Raw genomic sequence first — 27,352 nt, 5'->3', positions numbered from 1 at the left:
CAAAAGATTCAATTAAATTCAACCAATTTATCAAACACTTAAGAGCACTGACTTGGGCATGAAGAAAGGCAAGATATTTATGAAGGATTCAAATGGACACAAAAATCACATATTAGCTCACACTTCTCACTTTAGAGTTTCCAAACTTCTTATTCACAACCCTCTGAAATAGGAAAGACAAGTATTTATCTCCATTTTAGAGATGAGAAGACTGAGGCTGGGAGAAGGGAAGTGGTTTGCCTGAGAAAATCACATAGCCACTACTAAAGGTTAGAGTTGAAACTCTAGTCTAGCCAGATCCTCTGACTCCAAGTTGAGCGCTCTTTTCAGGAAACCACAGGTCTTCTGTAAACAAAAGTTCTGGGAGATTCCACTCTACCAAGCTGTAACTACTTTCCCATTCACACTAGAGAATACTTCTAGTGATGCCATAACATAAAATCCAACAAATATTGTTATATTTTTACTGATGGCTGCAATGAAAAGAAAGGGAGATTTGTTTCCACACAAAATGCTTTTCTATCTGCCTAGGCTTCTCTCCAAAGCTCTTTTCCAAATATCATTAACTTTCCTAGTTACCTCAGGGAGAAGACTTCACTTAGTTGTTAATCTCTCTTTAACACTTTCCAAACGGTTGCCTTCTGCTTATCAATTTATTTTGAGCTGTTGAAATTGTTTGTTTGCTTGTTTTACAAAGAATTTCCCTTCTTTGGCTTCCTCAAACCTCCAACCCTTCCAGTAAGAAAAAAACAGTCAGTTGGGCAAGGCCCCATTGGGGTCCGCCAAGGAGTAGTATCTGCATTCATGAATTTGGCAAATTGTACCCTGAAAATGCAAAATCCTTAATTTGGAAATCGGAAGTGCTTCCTGAATAAAGCTTCAATTTACTGGAACATTCCAGGAATGAACAAGGAATTTTGCTTAACCTCTCCATCTAAGAGCACACGAGGAAACTTTTTTACTCGTATGCTTTCTTACCTTAACATATATACTGGACAAAAGATTTTTTTGGTGCTCTAAATCTAAGATATTGCTGGGAACAGCTGTGTGGAAGCAGAAGCTCCTGGTAACCAACCTTTAGGTTTGCCTAAGTACCAATAATATCTCACATTCGCTCCTAGAACCTCGATGTTCCTAACGTAATAAATGGAAGTGAATATCTTTGTACTCCCTACTGGACGACGCTATTGTGAGGGAAGTGCTTTGTAAACCTTAGGGCCCTATAAAAAATGAGATTTGTTAACGTTACTCACTTTTACAAACATACTTTTTAAATAAAACAACGGATAGAAATTCCAAAACCAACAAATGTCGCGCCCTTCTGACAGCCCTTCCTCCGCTAAATCCCTGGGTCTGCCACTAACTCCCCCCCATCTGCCGCTCAATCTCTAAGTGCCTTTCCTTCTCCGGGCTCCAGTTTCCCCTCCGGTAAAAACAGACGGATCCTTCCACATTAATCCAACAGAGATGAGGGCTGGTTTGGGCTCTTTGTATCCCCAGCGCTTAGCGCACGGTGCCTGACACAACGTAGGCGCTTAATAAATGCTAGTTGATTGACTAAAGGCCCCTTCTACTATTAAGACAACCCCCCTCCCCCGCAACTGACCTTTTTCTGGGGACTCCCAGGAGTGCAGGTTAAACAGCTGCGGTCAGAAGGTCAAAGGGCACTGGGGAAACCGAGCCAAGACAACCCACCTCCCCATACCCCACTCTCGTACCCCACCCCTCCCGTTGCTACCCGGTTTTCCTGCTAGCGAGGCTAACAAGGATTGGGCGGCTCCCGACGCTCCTCCTCGGCTCCCTGCCTGCCCCCCGCCCCAGGCGGACCCTCCAAGTATCACTTACACCCCCAGATGGTGCTTTGAGATCCCTCTCCGCTCAGCCTAAGCCAGTCCTCCAGGCAAACGACACGAGCTCGGTCCGACCCACTGGGAGGGGGCACTCCGGTCGGCGGGGATCGCCCCTTGGGCACAGCCTCGAAACGACTCCCACCCCTGTGCCTTGCGGGCGCCGAGCGGCTCTGGGGCCTCCTCTGCGTCCGTCTCCCTGCGCGGCCCGGGGGCCGGGGAGTCGTCCGCAGGGTGGCACCGGCGGCGACGGCGGCTGAGTCCGTTACCCGGGCAACTGGGGGCTCCCTCAAGCCCTGAGGTGCTCGCGTTACGGTGGCCGGGATGAGACACTGCGGTCAGAGTCCGCCCCCTTCCTCCACGCGTTCACTGAACCTTGGAAGGGTGGAACTAAGGAGTGTTAAATTGGGGAGGGGAAAGCTGCCGCCAGGTTTCGTCACCGCGGGTGATTTTAGGAAGATATTAAAGGAAAAGCTGGGGCAATGGAGTGAAAATGAGGAAGGAGAGCAGCATTGGAGACGATAAATAATAAAATAACATCAATAATTATTAATAGCATTAATATTATAGCATCAATAAATAACATTAAATAAGAGTAATAACATTACAGTTGTATATTAATATTAAAATATTAATCATCAATATGTCAATGACATTGTTCTTTAATATATGAATTATTCAGAAACAATATCAATAATACTTATATTTATTAATGTTATTAATAATAAACTAATAACTTATTCAAAAAGACTTCTCTGGGATACCTCTGTTTACCCTCTTTGTGCCTGGGGTGGGGGGAGAAGTGTGAAGAGGAAAGTGAAAATCTTGACCTTTGGTCATGACAGTGCATAGATTTTGGAGCATTCGAAATCAACTAGTCCTGCATCTTTATTTTACAGATGAGGAAACAAGTCTGACAAGGAAAGTTGAGTTGCGTAGAATGGCTACACTGGCACTGAATTTGGAGTGAAAAAGACCTGAGTTTGAATCCTGCTTCAGATAGTTGTCAAGTGTGTGACCCAGGGCAAGTCATTGAAACTTTCTCTGACTCAATCAATCAAATATTTTTAAGAACCTACTATGTGCCAGGCACTGTGCTAATAGATGGGTATACAAAAAGAGATAGTCCCTGCCCTCAAGGAGCTTACAATCTAATGAGGGAGGAGGGGGAGAAAACATGCAAACAAATCTATACAAAGCAAGCTCTGTGCAGGATAAATAGGAAATAACAGGAAAGGCCTTGGAATTAGGTATTGGAAAAGGCTTCCTGTGGAAGGTGGGATTTTATTTAGGATTTGAAGGAAACCAGGGAGGTCAGAAGTGGAGGAGGAATACCAGTGAGACTTTCCCCAAAAAGTTCTTGTGAGAATCAGATGAAACAATAACTAGCAATTCTATAGCATATTTTTTTAGGTTTGCAAAGCATTTTACATGTGAGGTAGGTGCTATAGGGGCACAGCGGATAAAGTATTTGACCTGATGTCATGAAGACCTGAATTCAAATGTAACCTCAGACACTTACTAGCTGTGTGACCCTAGGCAAGTCACTTAACCTCTGTCAGCTTCAGCTTCTTCATCTGCAATATGGGGATAATAATAGCACCTATCTTGCAGGGTTGTGAGGATAAAATGAGATAATAAATTTAACATACTTTGCAAACCTTAAAGCACTATAGAAATGCTACCTATTAGATATGAAAGTGTCTGGGGCCAGGATTCAAACTCAGACCATCCTAGGGAGCTAGCTAGCTGCCTGTAGATTAAAATAGAAAGACTATTTCAAACTTCAAAATGCTATATAAATATTAGTTAGCTATTATTGTTACACATAGTACCAGTATTTGAACCCAGATCTTCTGATTCTAGACCCAAACTGAAACTAAAGCCCAGGACTCCAGATGCCCCCAGTCCAGGGCTCATTCCATTCCACCACAGGTACTTTTTAACCTTTAGCAGTAGGGAACCACCTCCCATCACCAGACCCCCCCAAAGCACCCTAGGGCCACCGTGTGGACTGTGTAGTCTCTCTGCTTTACTCTGCTCTCCCCTTCCTCTTAGATCTTGTACCAGCTGTCTAGTCCATGTCTAGAAACCATTCCCTGATGATGTATATACTAACCCCTTTACTCTTCAACTCCTACCCCAAGGACCTCACTATTCTAACAGATAGTTGCTTCCAGAGGTCCACTGTTTCAGAGGGGATCCCAACCATGCTCTATTCTACTCTCCAACAATCTTTTCACCAACACAGGATGCCTTGCTATGGTGATTATCTTTTCCCTACTCCTTTCAATAAACTTTACACTACTCTAAAAATAGGTGAGTCAATTTACTCCCTAAAGACTCTACTCATCAACTAAAATATTCACTGGGGTCCCCTCATTGGGGACCACAACCCTATTAGTGCCCAGACATGCTTTTGTTTTTGTACCTCAACTTGCATATAGTACTTGGCACTTGGTAAATATTTAATATATGCTTTTCATTCATTCATTCAATCCATTCTCAAAGCCAGAACTACCTCTCCCTCCTTAACCCACTTGCCTATTGACTTCCTACCCATCTTACCAAACCAACCTCAAATGTCACAGCTTCCATAAATGCCTTCTCTCATTCCTACCATCCCTTCCTCAGACTACCTAGCCCTTTGGTCTTCCTATACTGGTCTAGTTAGCACTCGATTTCTTCAAATAATAAGCCCCTGAAGTGGTTTAGGCTAAACCTGCTATTATATTTTATATAATTATAAATTTGAATAGTGTGAATTTGAATACCTGTGAACCACTTCACAAGGTCCATTATTTGCACTCTCACCTGTGGATCCAAGAAGCTGTATAGTATGTGCCATGGCCACATCCCAGTAAAACCATCTCAGCAGACAGGCTAAACCAGGTTGAAGGTAACCAACAAGCCTCAAAACCTGTTGATGAGTTAGGGGGATGTCCACCCCCAAGCATGTGGATGAGAACAATTTGTTTCAACGGCAATGAAGGCTACTGAATCAGGCACTGTGTAACACTTGATCAGACATCCAAGATGCCATGGTCATCCACTGCATTCCAGGCCATCCAGTCGTTTTGCAATTTTTCCTGCCACTGGACTTCGATGATTCTGGAAGAGTGAGTGAGACTGACCACTTTGTAAGACTCTGCCTCACTGAAATCCAATTCACAAACAAGTCAAGACATCACCTGATGTCATTGGTCCTCTGAAAACGAAGGACGAATAATTTGCACTCGCTATATGTATTTATACTCCCTACTAGACTGTAACTTCTCAGAGAGGTGGGGAGCGTGGAGCAAGCAGAAAAAGCCTTGAATTTGTAGTTAAAGGATCTGGGTTCAAACTTTAAGCTTTATTACTCCCAGCTTAAATAGCCGGTCTGCTTCAATGAGGAGCTTGGAACCAGACTTCTAGGGCCTTTTCCATTTTCAACTCCTATGATGAAATCAACAGCTGCTTTTGGGTGGAAGGTGGGGGAGAAACTGAACCACCGCAAGATGTTACTTGCAGAAAGTCACACCTCTGCTAGACTAAGTCTCGGAGGCGACATTTCAATCCAGAGCCTCAGACTCCGTACTCAGAACTCTTTCCTCAACTCCAGCCACTTAAAAACGCTGGTTTTAAAAACGCAATGAATTTCTCAGGCTGCCAGCACTAACCAACCCCACAAAGAAGGATGAAATTGACATTGCTCAGCCCGCATTGTGTCGACAGACGGTGCTCCGTTTGGGGACCCTACGTCTGGCTGGGGGTTGATACCAATCAGTTCAGGTGGAGCAGGGTGTTTGGGGGGCCCGGGGTGCATAGTGGGGGGGTTGTTCGCTGAGCAGCATGTCGATGTAAAACGCTTCTCTTGAGCAACTCTGCGGTAACACCCAGGCAGAGAGGAGCCAGGAGGGTCAAGAAGAAGTGTGGGGGCTCCTCGGGGGCTAATCGGCACTAGTCATTAGGCTCTCCAGGTTAATGGGCCCTCTTAGGGGCCCGGAGCAAAGGCGGCGGTCCTGCAACTCCACCAGCTCACAACAACCCGAAGTCTCTGCCACCCAACGACTCCTCCCCCAGACGGCTCCGCCCCCCGACAGCGCCTCTAGCTCCGCCTCCCTCCTCAACCAATGGGCGGGCCCCTGGTTTTGGCGTTCGGGAGGGGGAGGAGGTAGGCGGAACGACGCGGTGACGTATGATGCGCGTCGGGAGAGGGGCGGATCGCGGTTTCCGTCCCGCGGAACCGTTGCCCACTGGCTCTGAGGAGGGAGCATCGCCGGAGCACGAGCCCGAGCCCGAGCCCGAGCCGGAGCCGGAGCCGGCGCCGGAGCCTACACTACCCCGCAGCCGCCAACACGGTCCGGCCCGGCCGCCGCCGCCGCCATGGGGGCCGTGCTGGGCGTCTTTTCCGCGGCCAGCTGGGTGAGTGTGGGGTCCGGCTCGGCGGCGGGAAGGAGGGCGGACAACCTGCCGACCTTCGGCCTCAAACCTCAGGGTGAAGTCCCGGGCTGGCCCGGGCCGGGGAGCCGCCGCCCCGAGGAAGCCACTGTCTCCGGGCTCCGGCACCATCCGCGGCTCTTGCACGGCCACCCGTCCTGGAGTTGAGGATGCGGAGTCTTTTTGTTTATTTACTGGGCTCTTTGCCCCACCCACCCTGGCCGGCCCAGACCCTGGGGGCCTGGGAAGGGAAGAGGGACGGGGCGGAGGCGGGGGTGCGGGCCGCCTGGGAGAGATCCGGGGGAAGAGGGTGGTGGTTTCTCGTCTGACCCGCGGAGGGAAAGATGCAGCGTCCGCACACTGGACGCCTGGCTTTCAGCTCTGCATCTGACGTTTATGGGGGTGGGGGTGGAGGGGAGAGCGACAAGCGTGTTTTAAACGCCTACTATTTATCTCTTTTGGATCTCATCTGTCGTTTAGACGGGAGGGAAGGGGGAAACACAACCATTTATTAAGCCCCTACTGTGTATCTCATTGGATCTCATCTGACTTAACAGGAGGAAAGGGAACAAGAATTTATTAAGCACCTAGTATGTGTCAGGCACCGTGTTAAGCCATTTGCAAATTTTATCTAATCGGATCCCATCCGACATTTATTTGCGCTGTTGATTTTCGTTAAAAGAAAAAAAGTGTGTAAAGTGAGATAAGCAGGTATGAGTTAGATAGTAACAAGAATAATTCGCGTTTATAGAGTGTCTTTTTAATAATGACTTAGGTAGAGTAGATGCCTCTAGTGTTGTTATCACCATTCTAGAGATGAAGAACTTTGTTAAGTGACTTGCCTTTGGTCACAGAACTAAATGGAGCAAGGAGCAGTAGAAACCACCACCTCTGGTTCTTGTCTAGTATTCCTAAAGTATTTACTAGCTGTGTGATAACTTTCTTGCTTTCGTCAATTATTTATTTATTTTTAGTTTTCAACATTCACTTCCATAAGATTTTGAGGTTTAAATTTTCTCCCCTCTCCTCACCCCTCCCCAAGACTAAGTGCAATCCAATATAGGCTCTAGTTATAGGTTCTTATTAAACATTTTCACAGTGGTCATAATGTAAAAAGAATTGGAATTATTGGGAGGAACCATAAGAAAGGAGAAACAAAACAACAGAGGAAAAGGAGAACAAACAGTAGGCTTCCATGTGTATTCAGACTCCAGAGTTCTTCCTCTGGATGTGATGGCATTTTCCATTGCGAGTCTTTTGGAGTTGTCTTAGATCCTTGCATTGCTGAGAAGAGCTAAGTCTGTGAAAGTCAGTCATTGAGCAGTGTGGTGTGTGGTACTTTCAAGGTACTTGGCAGCATTTGGGGCAGCAAGATGGTGCAGTGGATAGAGCCCCAGACAGGCTTGGAATCAGGAACGTCTCTTTGTCTCATTTTCCTCAGGTGTAAAATGGGGATGATAATAACAACACTTGCTTTCCAGGGTTGTGGTGAGGATCAAATGAGAAATCAAGTGCCTGACAAAAGTAACTTCCCCTTTCTGGGCCAGAGTTTTCTTATATGTAAAATATAGGTAAATAATTTTTAACTTTACAGGATTCGTGTGTGTTGAGCATTCTGCAAACTAAAGATATGGTTTCCATCTTTGCATCACTTATAGGATTTAGGACCAGACTTTATAGCCAGAAGATGATTTTTTTTTAAATTGACCTGAGTTGACTCCAGCTGTGTGTGCGCATATGTATCTGGTGGCTGTGTTACCCCTGTGGTGAATCTTTTTCCTTTCCCAGTCCCAAACGGTCACTGTGGCTACGAATCCTGCTCTCAGCCCAGATCTCTCCATCTTGTTTTTCTTTTGACTGGGTATCCTGTTAAGATTGTTGATGAAGGTACTGTCCTTATATTGTTGTTGAATTCAATCAGCAAACATGATTAAGCATTTACCTTTTAGGCTAGGAGAGTATATTGGAAGACAAAAGTGAAAACAGTCCCTGCAGTCAAGGAACTTATAGTCTAGCTGGGAGTAGGGAAATACCAAATATATGTAAAATGATTTGAAGGTAGCTGGGGCATCAGGAAAGGTCCTTTGGTGGAAGGTGGTGCTTAAGCTGAGTCTTGAAGGAAACTAAGGATTCTGAGAGATAGAAAGGTTAGAAGGGAATGGGGGACATGAGGGGATGTGCTTGGTGCACAGCCGATGCAAAGGCCCAGGCAGGAGATGGAATGTTACACATATGTATGGGTAACAGCAAGAAGAGGTGTCATTGATAGACTTGCCTACTGATCAAAAACTGGATTTTAGTCACCAGCTTACTGATACAACTCAGTCCCTCTTTCCTGGGACTATTCCTTCTCTGTAAAGCAAAGAAAAAAAAAAGATAGTTGGATGAAGCAACCTTAAAGGCCTTTCTTCCAACCCCGTTGTTCATTTTTTCTCAAACACAGAAGGTAATTATTCAGTTGTGTTATCTTTAGAGGCTATAGGTAATACCTTTGGTGAGAAACATTACTGGTTCAGAGGAAGGAGGTGCCTTATTGGGAGAGTAGAATCAGATTGGCCTTCATTATTTCTGATGACATTTTTTTTCCAAGCTAAACTTTGGATTATTTGGAAATTATTCTTACTTTCCTACTTTTCACCAAAGCAACTCCATCTATAGCTGATGGCCAAGTTTGAGGAGACCTTAAAAATCACAATTGAGTTTCTGGTTTCTTTTCATCTACTTTCATTGACAAGCAATTTGAGTGAAAATATAACCGATTTCTGACGGTGGAAGATAGTGACTTGCTTTTTTATTACTTCATGCCGATTTAAGATTTGGCATTTCAGATACCTGCTGGTGGTACAGTATAATAAAAAGCTTTGGTTTTGAGGGATGCTTAATACAGTGCAAAGAACTTTAACAGTCAGGAGACTTTTGTTTCTTGTCCCTATTCAGCCACTAATTTGCTGTGTGGTTTTGGATAATCTCCTTCCTATCCCTAGGTAGATTCGATAATAGATTCAAGGGTCTGGAGATGATCTTTACAGTGCTTCCTGTTGTAAAATTCTGTGATTCTTTGATTGTAAATGTAAATTCTGTGTTAGCTGCTGGAGTCCTATCAGTCAAAAGAACTAATAATATCAGCTTTAAAAACCATTATTTGAAGATCCAGTCAGCTAAATCATCTGTCAGTTAAAACTATTAAAAGTAACAGTAGTTTTTGCTTTACAATGCCAAGTTAGGTGGTTTTAGTTACTGTAAAAATTATGGTACTAAAAGATTTATTAAGAGATCCACAAGCCACAGTCAACAATCATTTATTAAGCATTTACTAAACAGATACAACTTGTTTTTCATCGAATGTAACCCCAAACTTGTTTTCACCAAGTAATGGCTTTGTAATTGGGAGACTTGCAAAGTGCTTTGCAAACCTTAAAGTACTATGTAAATATTGACCACTATTATTGTTCCTGCTTTATGAGTTGGGACCATCTGGAAAGAGCCAAAGACAGTGATTTACAGATCAGTTGCAAGGGCCTTGTATTTGTCATCTGTTACTTTAAGGCAACAACATATTCAAGTGTAAGGCAAGCAGTAGTGCCAACTTGGAGGTTGTCATTAGAATAAGATTATAGGCTATGCATCGTAGGCTAAAATTAGAGGCTGTTCCTTTATGGGAATGCAACAAAGTTACTGTAGGGGTATGTGAATCAGACAGAGGTCCTTTACTCATCAGAGATATATTCCACAAAGTAGGAAGTTATTTTAAGAATTTTGTGCAGAATAAGTAAACAACAAAGAATTATGGAATTTTAGAGATAGAGGGAACCTTAGAAACCTCATTTGACTGGGGGGAAGTTGAGGCCTAGATTGAGGTCCCATACCCAAGGTAATGGTGGAAAACCTTTAATAGACTCCAGGTCTCTTGACGTCAAAACTATTCTTTCTATTAAATGTGAGATTGCATATGGAATAAATTAACCAGTGCTATGGCCTTAATCTGCAAAATGCTAGGTTTTATATTTTTTTGTGACCAATTATTAAGGTCAGGACTAAGGTTTAGGTAATTTAGGTTGTTGACTAGTTCCTGTCATGGAGTAGGGACCACGACGGCATTTCTAATACAGCACCTTATAAATAAATACATGAGTTGCTATGCCCAAAAAGATTTTTAGGAAAAGAAAATTACTTTCTCAGTGGAATGTAGGTATTTATTTTGGGATAATTCAAGTTATATATCCCACAGTGAAGGGTTAAAGTCTCTGATTGACAGTCACACAACTTCTAAGCACACAGTAATGAAAGAAAATAGGCTTTATTGGGAATTCTCCTCTTATTTCAATGAAGAGAGGGAAGGAAAGACACATTTCCAACTTTGTCTAGGGCATGTGAGAAAATCAGATTGATTCCATTTTGTAATTGATTCTATTTTGTATTGGCACAGAGAAATTCAAATTGATTCTACTTTATAATTGATTCTGTATTATATTTGAATCCATTCTGTAATTGATTCTATTCTGTAACTGTCTGAACCATATTTCTTTGTCTCTGAGTTAAGTTCAGAAATTCATGAGTTCAGTTTTCCCTCTCTGAGTTAGTTTAAAATTCAGTTGTCTTATAAATCACCATAGTTCAAAGAAATGCATTTTGTTGACACAGCCTTGCATACCCATATACAATTAAGGGAGATTCTGTTATCCTACTAACAAGCCTTACAGAATGCAGGTGGGTGCCAAGAAGTCTGCTGTCTTTGTTCAACTGTTTATCAACAGGACTCTCATCATTCAGTAAGTAAATAAGGGGTTGTTGCTAGCCCCAAATGTCCAGCCAATTACGTTGTTTTTTTCCACCTACGATACTTCAGACTTTGTAACCAATCGTATTGGTTTTCCATCCGTGATGCTGCCCATTCTTTGTCCTCTTGTACTTCCCAAAACTACATGAAGGCTAGTAAGCCCTACCTTGTGATCTTTGGTCATTGAGAAAGGCCATTGACCTAATTTGTTGGTTAATGTCAGCCTAACTAATAAATTGATCAGACTCGGAACTTTGTTTCTCAGCTTACTTTAATTTTCAAACGTCACCCTGCACGGACATTTTTCTAACTGCTTAAGTCACATTTTATTGTCTCTGAGTTAAGTTTAGAAGTTCAGCTTATCTGTAAATTACACATTGTCTAAGTTGAGTTTAGAAGTTCAGTTTTTCTTTTAAAATCAATGTTCTATTCTTTGTCAAGGAAATCTGTTATCTCTTTCCTACTAGTTTCCTTCAAAGAAGTCTGATCTGTTATCTCTGTTCTTCAAGGAAAGTCTAGTTTGTTATCCATGTACCACTAACTAACCTTGTAGGTGGATGCAATCAATCAGCAACAAGATGAAAGAAGGAGTTGTTGCTAGCCCCATTTCCTGATCTCCAGACAATCGTATTTTTTTTCCCGTCTAACGGGAAAACGGACATAGACATAAACGGACATCCTTTAGTCTATAAAAACGATATGTAAACCCCACCTTGGGTTCTTAGCTGTTGATGAGAAGGCTGAGACCCTATTTATTGGCAAATTCATACTTTGCTAATAAAAAATGCTCAGGACTTTGTGCCTCAGTTTACCTTAATTCATTCATTACACATGCTACGTTGTTGAGCTCTGCTAGTTATAGGTACCAAATATAATCCACTGGCTTGAGTGGTGGTTGAGATGTGGCTACAGATAACAGCCTAGGGCATATATTATCTGTAAGCAATGAAGGTTACGCAGCTTCTATCATATCCTGAGAGTCAGACTTTGGGACCCATGGATCTCTATCTGTTTAGTCATCTAATGAATATGACCTTGGAATGTGGTTTGATAAGTTCATGCCTTGAAATAATTCAGTCTGTATTTTTGAGATAAACATATATGTGATTCATGTTGTATCATCTTTCTGGAACTCTCATTGTCAGTATTGGGCTGACTAGTAAGGCCCAACTGAGCCCTGATGGCCATTGGATAAATCTAGGCTGGCATTCTTTAATGCCCAAAACTGCCTTTCCATGTAAGGCATTATGCTGGCAACCTGGGTAACCAGGAGGCCCATTAAAAAAAAACTAGTAAAGTTTTATTGGTATTTCTTATAAGTGTACTATATTAAATCCACAAGAAGATAATAGCTCACACTTCTTTAGCACTTCACATTTTGCAGAGTGCTTTCCTCATATTGCTATCTCTATTTTTTTACAAATAAAGAATCTATAGCCCATTGGCGCACAGCTAGTAGAGCCAGAGTTTGAATTGAGGCCTTGTGCCTCCAGGTCTAGAGTTCTTTTTACTTGATATCACACTGTCTTCTAAACATAGACAACTTCTTTTTTTTTTAACTAATAAAAATACATCTGTGACATACTTCCAGTACATTATAACACTGTTATATAGATTTATGTTATTCTCTAGGTTAGATCATAGCTAGCAAAATGGAACTTATGTGACAAAAACCTGATGAAATGTAGGTTTCATATGTAACATAAAGGGCTTCCACTAGATTTGATTTCTATATGTATTTCTCAGTGTGTAAGGAAAATGTTTTATTTTGTCATGATTCCTTTGTAGATTCCATGCTTGTGCGGCAGCGCTTCATGTTTGCTGTGTGGTTGCTGTCCTAACGTCAAGAATTCAACTCTGACTCGCCTTATCTATGCCTTTATCCTTTTCTTGGGCACAGTTGTTTCTTGTATTATGTTTACAGAAGGATTGGAAACACAGCTGAAGAAGGTATTTGGAATTAACATTGAGCTGTAGTTTGCTAATTTATTATTATTTTAAATTTTGAAATGACTGCTCATTGGGGAAGATTTAATACATAACCTAGTGAGTTTTAGTTGATGTTCAAATTCAGTGTTTTCAAAACTATATTCCCAACCTGCTATTTTATAAGGAAATATTAATGTTGGTAGTATTTCTTCTTCTCAAATATTAAATAGAAAATTATATCAAATAAGTGAGATATCTTGGGGTAAGAGAAATAAAATAAGTTATTTCCTTTACTTTGCTTTCATGGTTTACTGATCTTTCCCCGATATTTCATACTTTCAGTAGACCCTTTGAACCATGAGACTCACTGGTGTATTTTAAACCTCAAAATGTTCTCTAGCCAAATGAGTTTGGGAAATGTGAGTCTAATTGTTTACATGTTCATAATTGTGAAATTAGGTAAAGTCCTTTGGGATGTGTTTTAGGCACATCATGAAGCTTTCACATTTTACTTTAGAAGTAAGGAAAGATTGTTATCGTGAACATATTCATACTTTGGCCTACAGGAAAGAGAAAATGAGAGATAGTCATCCAAGCACTCTGTTTCATTAAGTGTATAGGTTAAAAGGTATGGAGTATAGGCTGAGAGAAAACCACGATAGACAGAAATGGTCTCATTTACCAAAAACAAAGACTTCACATCTGATTTAGAAAGTTCAATTTATTGAAATATATTTAGTATTAGTATTTTAGGTGAATGGCATGCTGATGGTAAAAAAGAGAGAAATTCATATAATCTCTATACTGAAGTAGAAATAGTGAGGGTAGCTCTGTCATCCCAAATTAAAGGACTTTGTCTGAGATGACCAGAGCTTAGGTAATGAGACTAAATTTTATTATCTCTAGAGACTAACTTATAAGCTTTCTTTTTAGAATTTGTGTCACTTCTGCACTATAGCTTATCCAGGCATTGCTAAACCATTTAAAATAGAAACATACCTTGCTCTACACAAAAATCCCTGAAGAGTTATATGTAAAGCAAACTTTTGTAAAATAAATCTCATTTCACTGTATGAGGATGCTCATAATTTAATGGAATCCTGTGGTGAAGCCTTTGTTAAATCATCATCACCATCACTTCATCTAGTTTGTAAATCTACGTTTCCATATGGTGTGTCTTCTCAAAATGGGGTGCACAATAACATTGGAATTTCTTTTTCCAGGTTCCTGGATTCTGTGAAGGGGGATTTAAAATCAAGAATGATGATGACACAAGTGACAGCATTTGTGATGTCCTGGTTGGTTACAAAGCTGTCTATCGGATCAACTTTGCATTAGCTATCTTTTTCTTTCTATTCTTTCTACTGATGTTAAAAGTGAAAAGTAGTAAAGATCCAAGAGCTGGAGTGCACAATGGGTATGTGTGATACCTTAATGATTTTTATCAGCCATTCTTTGTCTTCCTGCTCACATTTTTCCATGCCACCCCTATTTCTGTTAGAACTTTATAGTATAATCCTGAAACAAATAACAATATGTAGCCTAGATGATTTTGGTATAATGTATATGAAATCATTTGATCATCATTTTCAAAGTCAGGGAACAGTTAACATGAGAGGAATTCCCCAGGTCAGGCTCCTCTTTCTTGGATTTCACATCATAAGCAGTTTTGCACCCTGAAAATAACCTTAAATACCGGAGTTGTCAGCATTAAATAAATCCAGAAATATCATAGTAGGGCCTAGATAATCAAAAGTATATTTTAAAAGTCAGTGACTAGAACAGGAACTGGCTAGCTTGAAGTTTTGTCAAAATTATGCCCTCACTAAGCTAAGTATCCCTCTGAGCCATGGGGGTTTGGTTTTGCTTTTTCCATGTAGGTATTGGCTATGTTATCTATAGAAATCCAGAGCTCCAGCTATGCAGTTCTGTTTTAGCTTGCTCCCCAGCCTAGGAATGGGTTATTATATACTTATAGTCCACAATATCATTGTACTCGGTGTTGATTTCTCTCAACTTCTGGTTGCCTGGGTTGATCCAATTTGCAAATTCCCAAACTGCATTTGGTATACATAGTTTCTGCCCACATTTTCCCTTGTGAGCCCTAGCTACAGCATTACTTTACTCCCTCTTCACCCCTTTTAAAATGTCATGTGGCCCAAAGTACATCTTTATGTAAGTAAGCTCAATATTTTAAATTAAGAAAAGTATCTGTGAAAGTTCCCAGTACCTTTACAGATCTCTGTTACATAGGCCTCTTTACCTATTCCTTTTCCAAATACATTTGCTACTATGGAAACATATGAAGCAGGCCTTAAACTCTAGTTAAATTTCATTCTCTTAACAGCTTATGTGCTGTTAGAGAGAGAACAACAGGGAAAATGTTGAACAGCAACTAAAACTGTTGTGAGAGGTGGAACAAAAAAATACTGAAGCTATTTGGTTAGAAATTGCAACTTTTAAGGTCCAGTGCTTCTCCTGGACTAGGATGCAGGTGATATGGGCATTGAGTCCTTGAATTTATGTGCAATGCCCTATATTTGAGTTTACTTCCATAAGAGAACAGTCTTTGCTGATTTGTAACATTCTTCATGTAGAAATCATAAATATCTGCTTACCTTAATTTTGAGTATATAATAACATCTGCTTGATCTTGTCTTTTTCTCATAGTTATTGGTAACTCGCCCTGCAGCTTACGTGTAAATAAATAGTGAATTCTAACAAATCTTTTAAAAGTCTTTTTAAAATACATGTTGTTTCTTCAATACTAGTATTCTTGGGATCACAAAATTTTTCAGCTGGAACGGACCTTAGCAATAATCTCCAAGCCTTTCATTTTGTAGATGAGGAAACTGAAGCTCAGCAGTGAAAAACTAACTTGCCTGTGATTGTATAAGTAGCTGGTAGCAGATTCAGTGCTAAAACCCAAGCTTAACTGACTCCTAGCCCTAAAGGAGTTTTAGACTGAGAGTCAGGTTATAATTTACTTAACATAATATATAAGAGTTCTTCTAACTATAAAAGTCTGTTTTTTTCTTAAAAAGTTAATTCAATAGATAATTAGCATCCTCCAGATTTTTTCTTTGTTTTATGAGCTAGTCATTAGTTATGACCAGAAGATTGCCCCTAGACAGTGTGATTAATTTTTTTTACATGACAGTTCCTGAAGATGCTCTGGCAAGGTGTTGGGACGTTCTGATGGTCTAAGGTGTACCCACAGAGATAAAATTCCAGATCCTTGAAATGTTGAGGAATTATGATTAAGTACAAAATTGGCAAACATTTAAAACCTCATTTATAAAACAATGCAAAATAATGACATGTTATCTATGGTCACGTTTCTCCTTCTGTTTAAAATGAAGAAATAAGAATGGAAAATCCAGTTGAAATCAGGCCTTTTGTTAATGCTTCGTTTAACTGGGCACTGTGTTTCTGCTTTTTAGCAATCTGTTTTTGCATGAGAACAGAAACATTTTAGAGAAACATTTTTGTATCTTAATAGGTTCTGGTTCTTCAAGATCGTTGGCCTTGTTGGTCTCATGGTTGGATCTTTCTACATTCCTGAGGGTCCATTTAGCACAGGTATGACTTCCAAATTATAAAATACCATAGTAATCAGTTTGTAACATTTACATAATATTATGAAGGCTAGGCATTAATGGATGTCTATAGCAAATTGCCTGGAAACAAAGGCTAGTTTGCTGTCTCTCCATTAAATGTTTTAATGGTGTGTTTATTGAAAGTACTTTGTAATATGGGTGAATTAACATAAATTCCCCATATGGATTCCAGTACCTTTGCTGTTAGTTTTTGGTTGTAATTTGATGTCTTTAACATACACTGAATGGTATGTATGGATTTCTGGTATAGGTAAACAAGGGCTGAAACAGTCAAAAGAACTCCTGCATTCTCTTTACCATTTACTCATTTGCATTGAAATCAATGTGATTGTCTTATCTTAACGTATAATGTGAACTAAGTACTGTCTTCCTCTTTGTTTGTAGCTTGGTATTACATTGGAATGTCTGGGGCTGCCTTATACATCCTCATACAGCTGATACTGTTAGTGGACTTTGCACACTCTTTGAATGAGAGTTGGGTGAATCGAATGGAAGAAGGAAATGCTAGGTGCTGGTATGCAGGTAGGTGTCTGAACAGATATTATTAGAGCTGGTTTGTGCTGCTAAATGAGGTTGTAAAATCTCATTGGTTTCAAATGTGTCAAAGCCATTGATGAAAAGTTTGTTTGTTTTTTTAGAACCATTATTTCCCAGTTCAATCAGCTCTCAAACCACAGAATGTTAAAGCTGGAAGGGACTTTAGAACATAGAACGTCAGAGCTGGAGGAGACTATCCTAACTCTCATTTTACAGATTAGTGGAGTTACTGATAGAAAAAAGGGGAGGAAGAATTTAAGATCATGTATTTTTGTATTTATGTATTTATGATTAGGATGGATATCCCATGTTAGGTAAAATAATTGTATGCTTTTGACTTCCTGTCCAGTAGGTATCCTACATTTGTTTCACATTTGGAAATTGGCCTACTTACCTCATCCTGAGAATTGTCAGGCTTTAATCAATGCATGCAGTGCTCAAAATTTCATCCTGTTCTGGAAGTTGTACTTCAGACCTCTGATTTGGAATCAGGATGCTATAGCCTAGTCCTTCTATCCCCTGGGAATAGAAGGCATGACATCAAAAGAAGTCTAGTTAAGGACAAGCATCAGATGCCTTCACCTCATTTTAATTTCATTTATCTAGCTTGCTTTTTTTAAAGAGAACTTGAGAACGTTTTTGGTTACTATTCAGTAAATACTAGACTGCTTCACAAAGTTCTAAATTCCCCATCACTGATGCATCTCTTGTCAGGAGTATCATACTTTATTGGCCTTAATAGGACACCTGTGGCATTTTCTAGATCTCTGATCTTCCAAATGAATAAGGGCTCACACATAAGAGTTGTTGGGTTTGTGCTCATGGCCACTCATCCCCCTGTCATCAACACTTTCTCATGTGATATAATAGAGCACTGGCTTTGGAGTCCAGACACCTGGGTTCAAATCACAGCTGTCTTGTGTGTAATTACCTGTGTAATCTTGAGCAAGACTCTTCAACTCTCTAGGCCTCAGTTTTTGTTCTGTAAAATGAAGGAGTTGGAGTAAATGATCTCTAAGTTACTTTCCAGCTCTAAATCCCATGATCCTACTGCTGCTATCCCATATAAAGACCATCTTAACGTAGGACAGAATCTGAAGTCAGCTATGAGTGCCGGTCCCTTTCCTGCCTGCCCTAGGATTTTTACTATTTCCACTTATCACGATCCCTTGCAACCAGTATTCTAGAAATTGAACTAGCTAGAGGATGAAAGGATCTTTCCTGGGTTCTCACTGAAAATTTAGTTTCTCTGATGGTTATTAAGCTCTTACTGTATTCAGAGTTCTGGAGATACAAAGATACATGGACCCTGCTTTTGAGGAGCTCATAACATAATAGGGGACTGTTAGAATGTACCCAAATAATTATGATACCATGAATAGTGTAAGTATGCAAAAGAAGTCCAGACAAAGTACTGTTAGGGAGAAATCACTTTCAGCTAGGGGGCAGTGGGGTGATGGAAGGCTTCATGGAAAAGGGTAGCACATAAGCTAAGCCTTTTAAAGAAGGGGATGAAGAAAAAGCAAAAGGACCTTTGTGTGCAAATATGTTAATAGGAGCTGCTTTTTGTGCTAGCAAAGAACCAGAAATGGAGGGGATGCTTATCAATTGGGGAATGGCTGAACAAGTTGTGGTGTATGATTGTGATGGAATATTATTGTGCTATAAGAAATGATGAGCAGGATGCTTTCAGAAAAATATGGCAAACCTGTATGATGCAGAGTGAAGTTAGAAGACCTGGGAGATCATTGTGCACAGTAAGAGCAGTGTTGTAATGATGATCAACTGTGAAAGACTTGGCTACTCTGATAAATGCAGTGATCCAGGACAGTTCCAAAAGACTCATGATGAAAAATGCTGTCCACCTCCAGAGAGAGAACTGGTGAACTCTTGAGTGCAAATTGAAGTATTTTTCTCACTTTCTTTATTCTTCTTGTTATTTTTTTCTTCTGAAATATGGCTAATATGAAAATACATTTTGCACGATTTCCCATATATAATTGATTCATTATTTACCTTCTCAGTTGGGGGGGAGAGGAACAGAGAGAGTTTGGAGCTCAAAATTTAAAAAGAAAAAATGCCAATAAGTAATGATTTTTAATATATTTGAAAGAAGGGGATGAACTTTAATAGATAAATAAGGGGTCTGGGAAACAGCAACTTTGTCAGATGAGATTCAAACTCAAGCCTTTAGGGGAAATTGCAGTGACCTAAATTATTTGTTTATCCCAAGTACAGGTCTGCCTGCATGTAATAAGAAATAATTCCAACTGGATTGTTAAACTTCATCTTTTCCAACCCAGGAAATCAGAGTGACATGATCTAGTATGTAGTTTTAGGTGCTTGGTGAATTTGAGCAAAGTAACATGTTTTTATAACCTTGGGAACCTCCTATGTTTCCATTTGTAATCAATGACTATACTAAAAATGAAAGTATGCCTCAGTTTATGCAGAGGGAGAAGAAAAAGACCCCTTCCTAAATCCTAGTTGGTTTCTGCTGCAAATTGTGGAAGTTAACATTGATTTCCTGTTTTGTAGTTTTACTGTCATTTACAAGCTTCTTCTATATCCTGTCATTCATCGGTGTGGTGCTCTTGTATGTATTTTACACCAAGACTGATGCCTGCACTGAAAACAAGTTATTCATCAGTTTAAATCTGATTTTTTGCATTGCGGTATCCATTGTCTCAATCCTTCCAAAAATTCAGGTATTGACATATTTTTTTCTGTTTTACTTTTCCCCTGCTGAAGTCCTTTTTGTTACTATTTCTTTTAAAAAAATCGGTATCCCTTAAGTATCTTGAATGATCTCTGCTGTGCTGGGATCCACTGACACTGTCTTATCTTGGATAAGTCATTTCCCTTGGCTAACACCTCTGTGAATTAGGGTTGTATTTAGATGTTTCTTTAAGGTCCCTTTTGCTCTAAAAGTCTGTTTAGTCTCTCATGGGAAAAAGGAATGGGAATTATTTGTAGGTTTGTTCATATGGTTTTACTTGGCCTGCTTCAGAAGTGAGTTCCCAATCCTTAGATGATTTAGGCAGACCAACCAAGTGTCAGAAATGTTAGAGAAGGGATTCCTGCTTTGGGTGATGCATTAGATCTTGAGTTCTAACCTGGACTCCATGAGTTTGTTTTTACATTTTCTAATAACCGTATTTCACTATAATTGGTTTCCTTTGCAATTTTATACATTACACTATAGAAAAAACCATGGAGTCTGCTGACAGGTACTGCTGCCAGTCAGAACCACCAACGTGCAAACATCTGGGAAGCAAAACCAATGTTTTCATTATATTCTTAGGCTCAGATCTGAAATCCTTGATAAACTCTGGGTCCCATTCAGAGGGTCCAGAAGTTTTATATAGTTTTTAATTACATCTGAGAGACCAAAAAAAAATATTTTTGGTCTTACACTCATGTCAAAGGGTAGGCAGGTTCTTATATAACTTGAGGAAAGGAGAAGCAGTTTGACCTATAGAAACTAAAGAGGATTGCATTTCAAAGCTAGGTTTGTGAGATTTACACTTCAAGGCTCCATATGGAGAGTTCACAGTTGGCTAATTTAGAGGGGGGAGATTTATATGCCAAAAGATATCTAAGAGCCAGAACTTGGTTGTAGATACATCAGTAAACAGAGAGGATTTGTTGGGAAATTGGGGACCATAAACCAAGTGTCATAAATTCCTTCTATTCAGTCCTGGTTCTTTATCTTAAATAAGAAATACCTGAGAATCTTCAGCAAATTTAGCACATCATAAGAAAGGCTCCAGCCAGCTATGGGACCTTCTCAGCATCAGTGGCAGCTCTAGACCCCAACTAGTAAATGCTAATAATGCTAATAGAAGGACTCAGAAACTCTTATGACAATTTTATGCATTTAAAAACGTTTTTAGAAGGAGTCTGTAGGTTCCACCAGATGCCAGAGGGGCCTATAACACTCCAAAAAAGATTAAAGACTCCTCCTCTCTCCCATATCAGCTGAAGCAGCATAGGGCAATAGAAAACAGTACTGCACATGGACTGAGAATACCTCAATCCTAGCTCCACCACTCACTTAACTTCTCTGGGTCTTAGTTTATCCACTTGTAAAATTGGGAATTTGGACTTGGCTTCTAAGGTTCTTTCCTTAAGGTTCTGTAAATTAGATTATATATCATTAAAATCCAAAAAGTTTAAAATTACAACAACTTTCCAGAAAAAAAAAAGATTTGCTGTGTTTTTTAACCTGAGACAATTTGATCTTCCTTTAAATAAAAAAAAAATTATTTTGCATTTGGTCTTTATATGTTATGTTAATGGATTTATTTGAGTCACAAGAGCTGGAAAGAGCCTTAAATATCTAGGCCAGTTGTCTAATATTACAGAAGAGGAAAATAAAACTAAAAACAGTGAAATGATATGACCAAGGGCATACAACAAGTTAGTAGTAGAGCCCAGACTAGAACTCATGTCTTCCAACTTCCAGTCAAATACCCTTTCATTATACTATGTATTAGAAATCCAAAGGGTTTTAATAATATATTAAAGTCTCACGTAACATGATCAGTATCCTAGCACAAGATGGTATGAGTGGAAACCTTACTACAATGAGGTATACTTCTAATAACTGAACCCCTACAACAGGCTGTCAGACAGATTTAAGGTTCTCAGATACCATGCTGTAATTATATAGTTCACATTTCTGTAATAAAAATAGCACATCTTATATAAGATCATGCCATTTTACAAAGGGTTTTCATCAAAACAGCTCTGTAAGAAACGTATGTTGTATTACAGCAGAATCTGGGGGGTGGGGGGAGTTACTAAAAACATTTATTCTTTTCCCTTGACTCATTGGTCTGTATTTTCATTCGAAGCCAAAAATTGTCTTCTTTAAAGAAAGCTCTCAAGCAGAATACAAAACCCGCTTAATTAATAATATTTAAGTAAAGAAATTGATAGGATTTGCAAAAGTCAAAAGCTGTCAATAAAATGTATCGAGATTTTTTTCTGGTAGAGGTAGCCTATTGTAGTGGAAGAAGCATTGACCTGAAGAATCAAGAGACTTAGGTTCAAATCCCAGCTTCTCTATTAAGTTTCTTTTCTTCTCTGTTCCTCGGTTTTATCACCTATAAACTATGCGTAACCATCCCTATTCCATCTATCTCGCAGGACCACTTCAAAGACCAAATGTTTGTTAAGTGCTACATAAATGTTAACATATTTATATGTGTGTATAGCTATATAGATATATATACAAACACAAATATACATACATACCTATGTGTATGTATATGTGTATTTGTATTTTTTTCTTTTTATTAAACAGGAACATCAGCCTCGCTCTGGCCTTCTCCAGTCCTCAATTATTACAGCTTATACCATTTACCTCACATGGTCAGCCATGTCCAATGAACCTGGTAAGGGCCAATTAATAATATCTATGCTTGTTGAAAAGAAGATTTAAAGTTTTATCAAATTGGTTTTGGATGAAAACTAGAAATAGAACACATACAAAATAAACTATTCCTAAATGATACTTGAAGTTATGTTACAGCTCTACATTGGCGTACATGTTATCTCCTGCTTTCAGATCGAACGTGTAACCCAGGCTTATTGAGCATCATCACACAGATAACTGTACCCACCTTGACTCCTGGGAACACAACTGTCTCAGTGTCTACCACTGCTCCTCCATTGTCACAGAAAGGGCGGTTGCTAGATTTAGAGAATTTTGCTGGACTGATAATCTTTGTCCTCTGCCTCCTGTATTCCACGTGAGTTTACGATCACAGCACACACTTAGTACCTCCAGAAAGCATTTAATTTGACCCTCACAGCAAACGTGTGGGGAGGTTGCAACAGTTTTCTCTGTTATGTAAGTTAGAAACCTTGAGGTCCTTAGGACTAAAATGACTCAGATCAAATGCCTATCATGACAAAGGCCTGAGGAGAATCCAGGTCTTTGTATTTTGGCTGTGATAACACAGTTCTCTAAGTTAAGATAGACTCACACTCAGAATGAGGCAGGGACATCATCTGCAATGATGGGACCTTGGTTTTTTTTTTCTAAAATAAGTCTCACTACGTTTAGTAGCAACAGAGCCATTTCAGGCATCCCCAAAATAATGCAGTGAAAATTCTCAGCTGTCCTATCTAAAGGGAAGTGTGAGGTTAGTATCTCTGAGCATGCCTGGGTTCTGTTCTTGTATTTCTGACCCAGCTTCATATACCTGTTAACAACAAGTAAGCTTTGCCAGCAGAGAATGTTACCTAGTCATCTGAAAAGTTGCCAATTTGAATGAAACAGGAGGAATGGGCTCCTTAGTTCCTCTGGACTAACCAGAGTGGTAGTTTTAGGAACCAGATTGCATTTTCCTTGCCTCTCCAATATAATATGGATAGCAGTAGTTGGAAATGTTGAAGCATACTGCCTGATTTAAGTGTTTTTGTGGCACTCAACAACTAAAAACCGTAAAAAGAGAGTGAATCTTAAAATAGGTGCTAGAGTTGAGAAATTCCATACTACCAGGTAATGGCAACAACCAAGTGTCCTGTCTCCCTTCTGACTTCTCTTTCTGGGGATCCATTTGCAGCATCCGTTCTTCCAGCCACAGTCAGGTAAGCAAACTGACTCTGTCTGGGAGTGACAGTGTGATACTGGATGACACTTCGTCAAACGGCCCTAGAGATGTAGAGGATGGAAAGCCACGGCGAGCTGTGGACAATGAGAAAGATGCAGTGCAGTACAGTTACTCTTTCTTCCACTTGATGATGTCCCTGGCCTCTTTGTACATCATGATGACCCTGACCAGCTGGCAAAGGTATAAGCCAAAAAAATCAAATTGTAGACCTCAAAAATTATTATTGTTATTATAATTGCTGACGGTTGGTGGTTTATGAACTGCTTTCGCATAATCCCATTTAATCTTCATATTCATATGAAGAGATAGGTGGCATGTATCCTCACTTCATTATTTTTTTTGTTACCAGACCTGTGATTTCATTAGTATAAGAGCTTACCTCTTAGATGCCTGGGGCCCTGAGATGACTAGGCCAAGATCACATAGCTAGCATATGTCAGAGGCAGGACTGGCACTTAGATTTTCTGGACTCCAAGGTCAGCTCTTAATCTACTATGCGATGTCACCTCTCAGTTCTACTTTGTAGATTAACAAGTGAAGGCAAAAATTAAGTGACTTGCCCAAAGTCATACAGCTAGTAATGGTTGGGTCTAAACTAGACCCAAATACTCCTTTTTGGCCCTATCTCTGACACTGATGCTAAAACAGTGGCCTTTGCTGACTCTTCTTATAGCTTCTGGTGACTTATTACTAGGCCTTATGCAATGGTACTGCATGGAGTCTTGTCATTAACATAAAATCTTGGGAATTGGAAGTATCAAATTAGCACTGCTAAATTTTGCCAAGATATGTCTGAGGAGGGAAAAATCAGGACAGAAACGAACCAGGATGCAGAATGTTAGCTTACCAAAATACTTTTACTCATAATGTGCATACAGCCTCAAAGATCTATTCATCCTTTTCATGGCTGTATGCATGCCTAGACACCACTAGCTGGCTGTCATTGGAGCTGCTGACCCCTGATGAAGAGGAGGTTCTAAGGTGTACATACATACTCGGTGAGGGCAAATAGGTAAGCTAACTGTCCTCACTGCCTCACCTTCAAGCCCAGAGAGATAAGGAGAATGGGCAGCCCTCATAGGCTATGGTTCCACTTGTGGTGGTCCCTCCTCAGAACAAGGCCCATAACATTTTGATTATTAATAACTCAGGCAAGCATAACATTGCATAACATTTTCTTAAACAAGTTCTGATAGTGCCCTAAACGTTTCCCCATACACGGTTGCTACATAACTACCAGCCTCCTCCTCATTTATCTATCTGGCTACATTCCTGTCTTATACATGTATATTTGTTAATGTCAGTCTTATTTATAAGCAATATAGTCTTTATTGGCTATGGTGTCCCACAGAAAGGACTTTGGAGGTCATCTCATCAAACCTGTTGTCAAATTCATGAATCCCTTAATACTGTCTTGTGGATTTAACTTAAGTTTCCACTACCTACAAGGCACTGTACTGTAGGGAATATAGCTGTATTATCAAAGACATGGCCCCTCCTCTCAGGACCAGACAGTCTAACTGGCAGATACAACACAGGCACGTATGTAATACAAAGAACTTTGTGCTTCTTTGTAATACAAAGGACCGATTTCACTGGTATAGTGAACTCCCAAGTGAGAAAGCTCCCTCTACCAATGCAAATTGGCACCTTCTCTGCAACTTTATTGTCTTAGAGAGTTGCTTTCAACACTGAGTGGTTAAGTGATCTGCCTCACGTCACAAGTCAGTATGTCAGAACCTGGGTCTTCCTGCCTCTGAGGCCAGATCTCTTTCCACTGCACCAGAGGGATCAAACTCACTCCAAAGTGCAGTCTTAACCAAATTAAAATGTATTGGGAAAATATTTAACAAAATCAGTAAAAATACAACACAACATAGATAATGTTAATTTTCTTAGTATGTAGGGTGTAGGGATCAGTTTCTATTTGTGTCTGACATGACCACAGCTGCCTCTGTAGTACAGAATGAGATTTAGATGCAAAAAGTGGTGCAAACTAAGGTCCTGACTAGAAGAAGAGCCTGTGGCATTTGAGCTGGGACTCAAGAAAAATTACAGAAAGTAAAAATGGTGGGGACTATCCAAGCAAAGGCAGGAAGAAAGCAAGCAAAGGACATTTTGGTAGTTGGTCCCTAGTCCTGTTTTATTGGTTCATAAAGTCCACGAGCAGGGGGGATGTGGCAACCTGAAAAACTCCCAGGGGCACACAGCGATGAACGAAGAAACGCTTAAACTGGTTTGAAGTGGCATCCCTTTGCGAAGCACTTTCCTCTTCCCCAAAAGGATGTCCACTTAGTCATGAAATAGGAACAAAGAGAACAGCTCCCCTCAAAGCCCAAGAGCACAAACAGTAGCCTGTCTTGGCTGTGTTGGCATCATTAAGAGCTGTATTTATTTGGAGTCTGCTTTCAACCAGGATCTCATGTTAAAATGATTCCTGATCAGATGATGGTATCCACTTCCTAGGGATTTAGGCAGCAAAATCAGTCAAGAATCCTGGGAAGTAAGGTGAATGTTGTGTCTTATATCCGCTTCTCTTTCTAGCCCTGATGTAGAGTTCCAGACAGCGACCAGCAAGTGGAGCCCTGTGTGGGTAAAGATCTCCTCCAGCTGGATTTGCCTCTTCCTCTATTTCTGGACCCTTGTGGCACCTCTTTGCCTCACCAGCAGAGACTTCAGTTGAGCCTCCAAGAGCATCACGTAGTCTTTGTGCCAAGAGCCAACATCTTTGTATTTCGCTTCAACTAAAATATTAAGTGAACGCTTCCCAAAAGTTTGGCTCTATCCAGGTATACCCAAGATTACTAGGTGAATAATGCTTTGAAGCAGGATCTAAACTTTTCCTTTTGATATATTATGTTTATTTGTAACACAAAGTAGTACAAGGTGAATATTGTGTTTTTTAGAAAGGAACTACAGCTGTGCTGTGAAGAGAATTCTGAAAAAAAATCCATAGATCCCTGCAGCTTAGATTTAAATTGTTTATAATAGAAAAACACTGAGGGTTGGAAACCCTTCTTAATATATTCAGGTTGAAATATCTTTAGAAAACAAAGAAGAATGTACTGCTTCACAGATGCTTTGATCTATAGAAGCCCAATTTTCTCTTGTATTTTTCCTACATTCCAGCACACAGGTTTAAGGGGCATGCTCGCTTGTTCCTGAGGGAAGCCCTGCACACCCTTCTCCAGGACGGGGGTCTCAGAATGGCGTGTCTCTTGCTTCCGTAGCTTAGTTCTTTCCAGATTCGTACATTTTTTACACTATAATAATATGATGCTGCTTGATTTCAGTCTATGGCTTTGCCAAATATAATGATTTCAGTGAATGCTTTCAAGGTTTAATTTAAGTGCAAAATTAGCCTGGAAAACTGCTTATGTCCAGTGTAATTTTCACATCAGAAGAAAAATGTGTAAAGCAAAAATGCACGTGAACTTTTCTGTCAGCATTTAAGCCATTTGCACTGTAACATATTTGATTAAAAATATCAAGATTTTAAAGAAATGGGCTTTTCCTTAAACAGTTTAACATTACCTTATCAGCATGTTTGGTAGAGTTGGGAGTCATGTTGATGATTGTGCAGTAAACACGAGT

General features: G+C 40.0%; 2 protein-coding genes across 2 annotated transcripts in view; one reads left to right on the top strand and one right to left on the bottom strand.

Annotated features, from left to right (window-relative positions):
• Positions 1-2,126, bottom strand: part of PKIG (cAMP-dependent protein kinase inhibitor gamma) — a 71,724-nt gene extending 69,598 nt beyond the window's left edge. The window contains exon 1 of the mRNA XM_036749288.1: positions 1,846-2,126. The gene's annotated coding sequence lies outside the window, so the exon portion shown is untranslated. The remainder of the gene's footprint in view (positions 1-1,845) is intronic.
• A 3,484-nt stretch (positions 2,127-5,610) lies between these two features.
• On the top strand, positions 5,611-27,262 carry SERINC3 (serine incorporator 3). Its single transcript, XM_036749284.1, has 10 exons — positions 5,611-6,254; positions 12,835-12,996; positions 14,199-14,392; positions 16,478-16,557; positions 16,980-17,117; positions 19,671-19,840; positions 22,444-22,534; positions 22,708-22,891; positions 23,711-23,938; positions 26,303-27,262. The coding sequence occupies exons 1-10, from the start codon at positions 6,216-6,218 to the stop codon at positions 26,439-26,441; spliced, it is 1,425 nt and encodes a 474-aa protein (XP_036605179.1). The 5' UTR covers positions 5,611-6,215; the 3' UTR covers positions 26,442-27,262.
• Positions 27,263-27,352: the final 90 nt, after the last annotated feature.

This window comes from Trichosurus vulpecula, chromosome 3 (genome assembly GCF_011100635.1).
Source record: "Trichosurus vulpecula isolate mTriVul1 chromosome 3, mTriVul1.pri, whole genome shotgun sequence".
In the NCBI taxonomy this organism is placed as follows: Eukaryota; Metazoa; Chordata; class Mammalia; order Diprotodontia; family Phalangeridae; genus Trichosurus; species Trichosurus vulpecula.
Note: the sequence above shows the minus strand (reverse complement) of the source record. Positions and strands in the feature narration are given on the sequence as shown.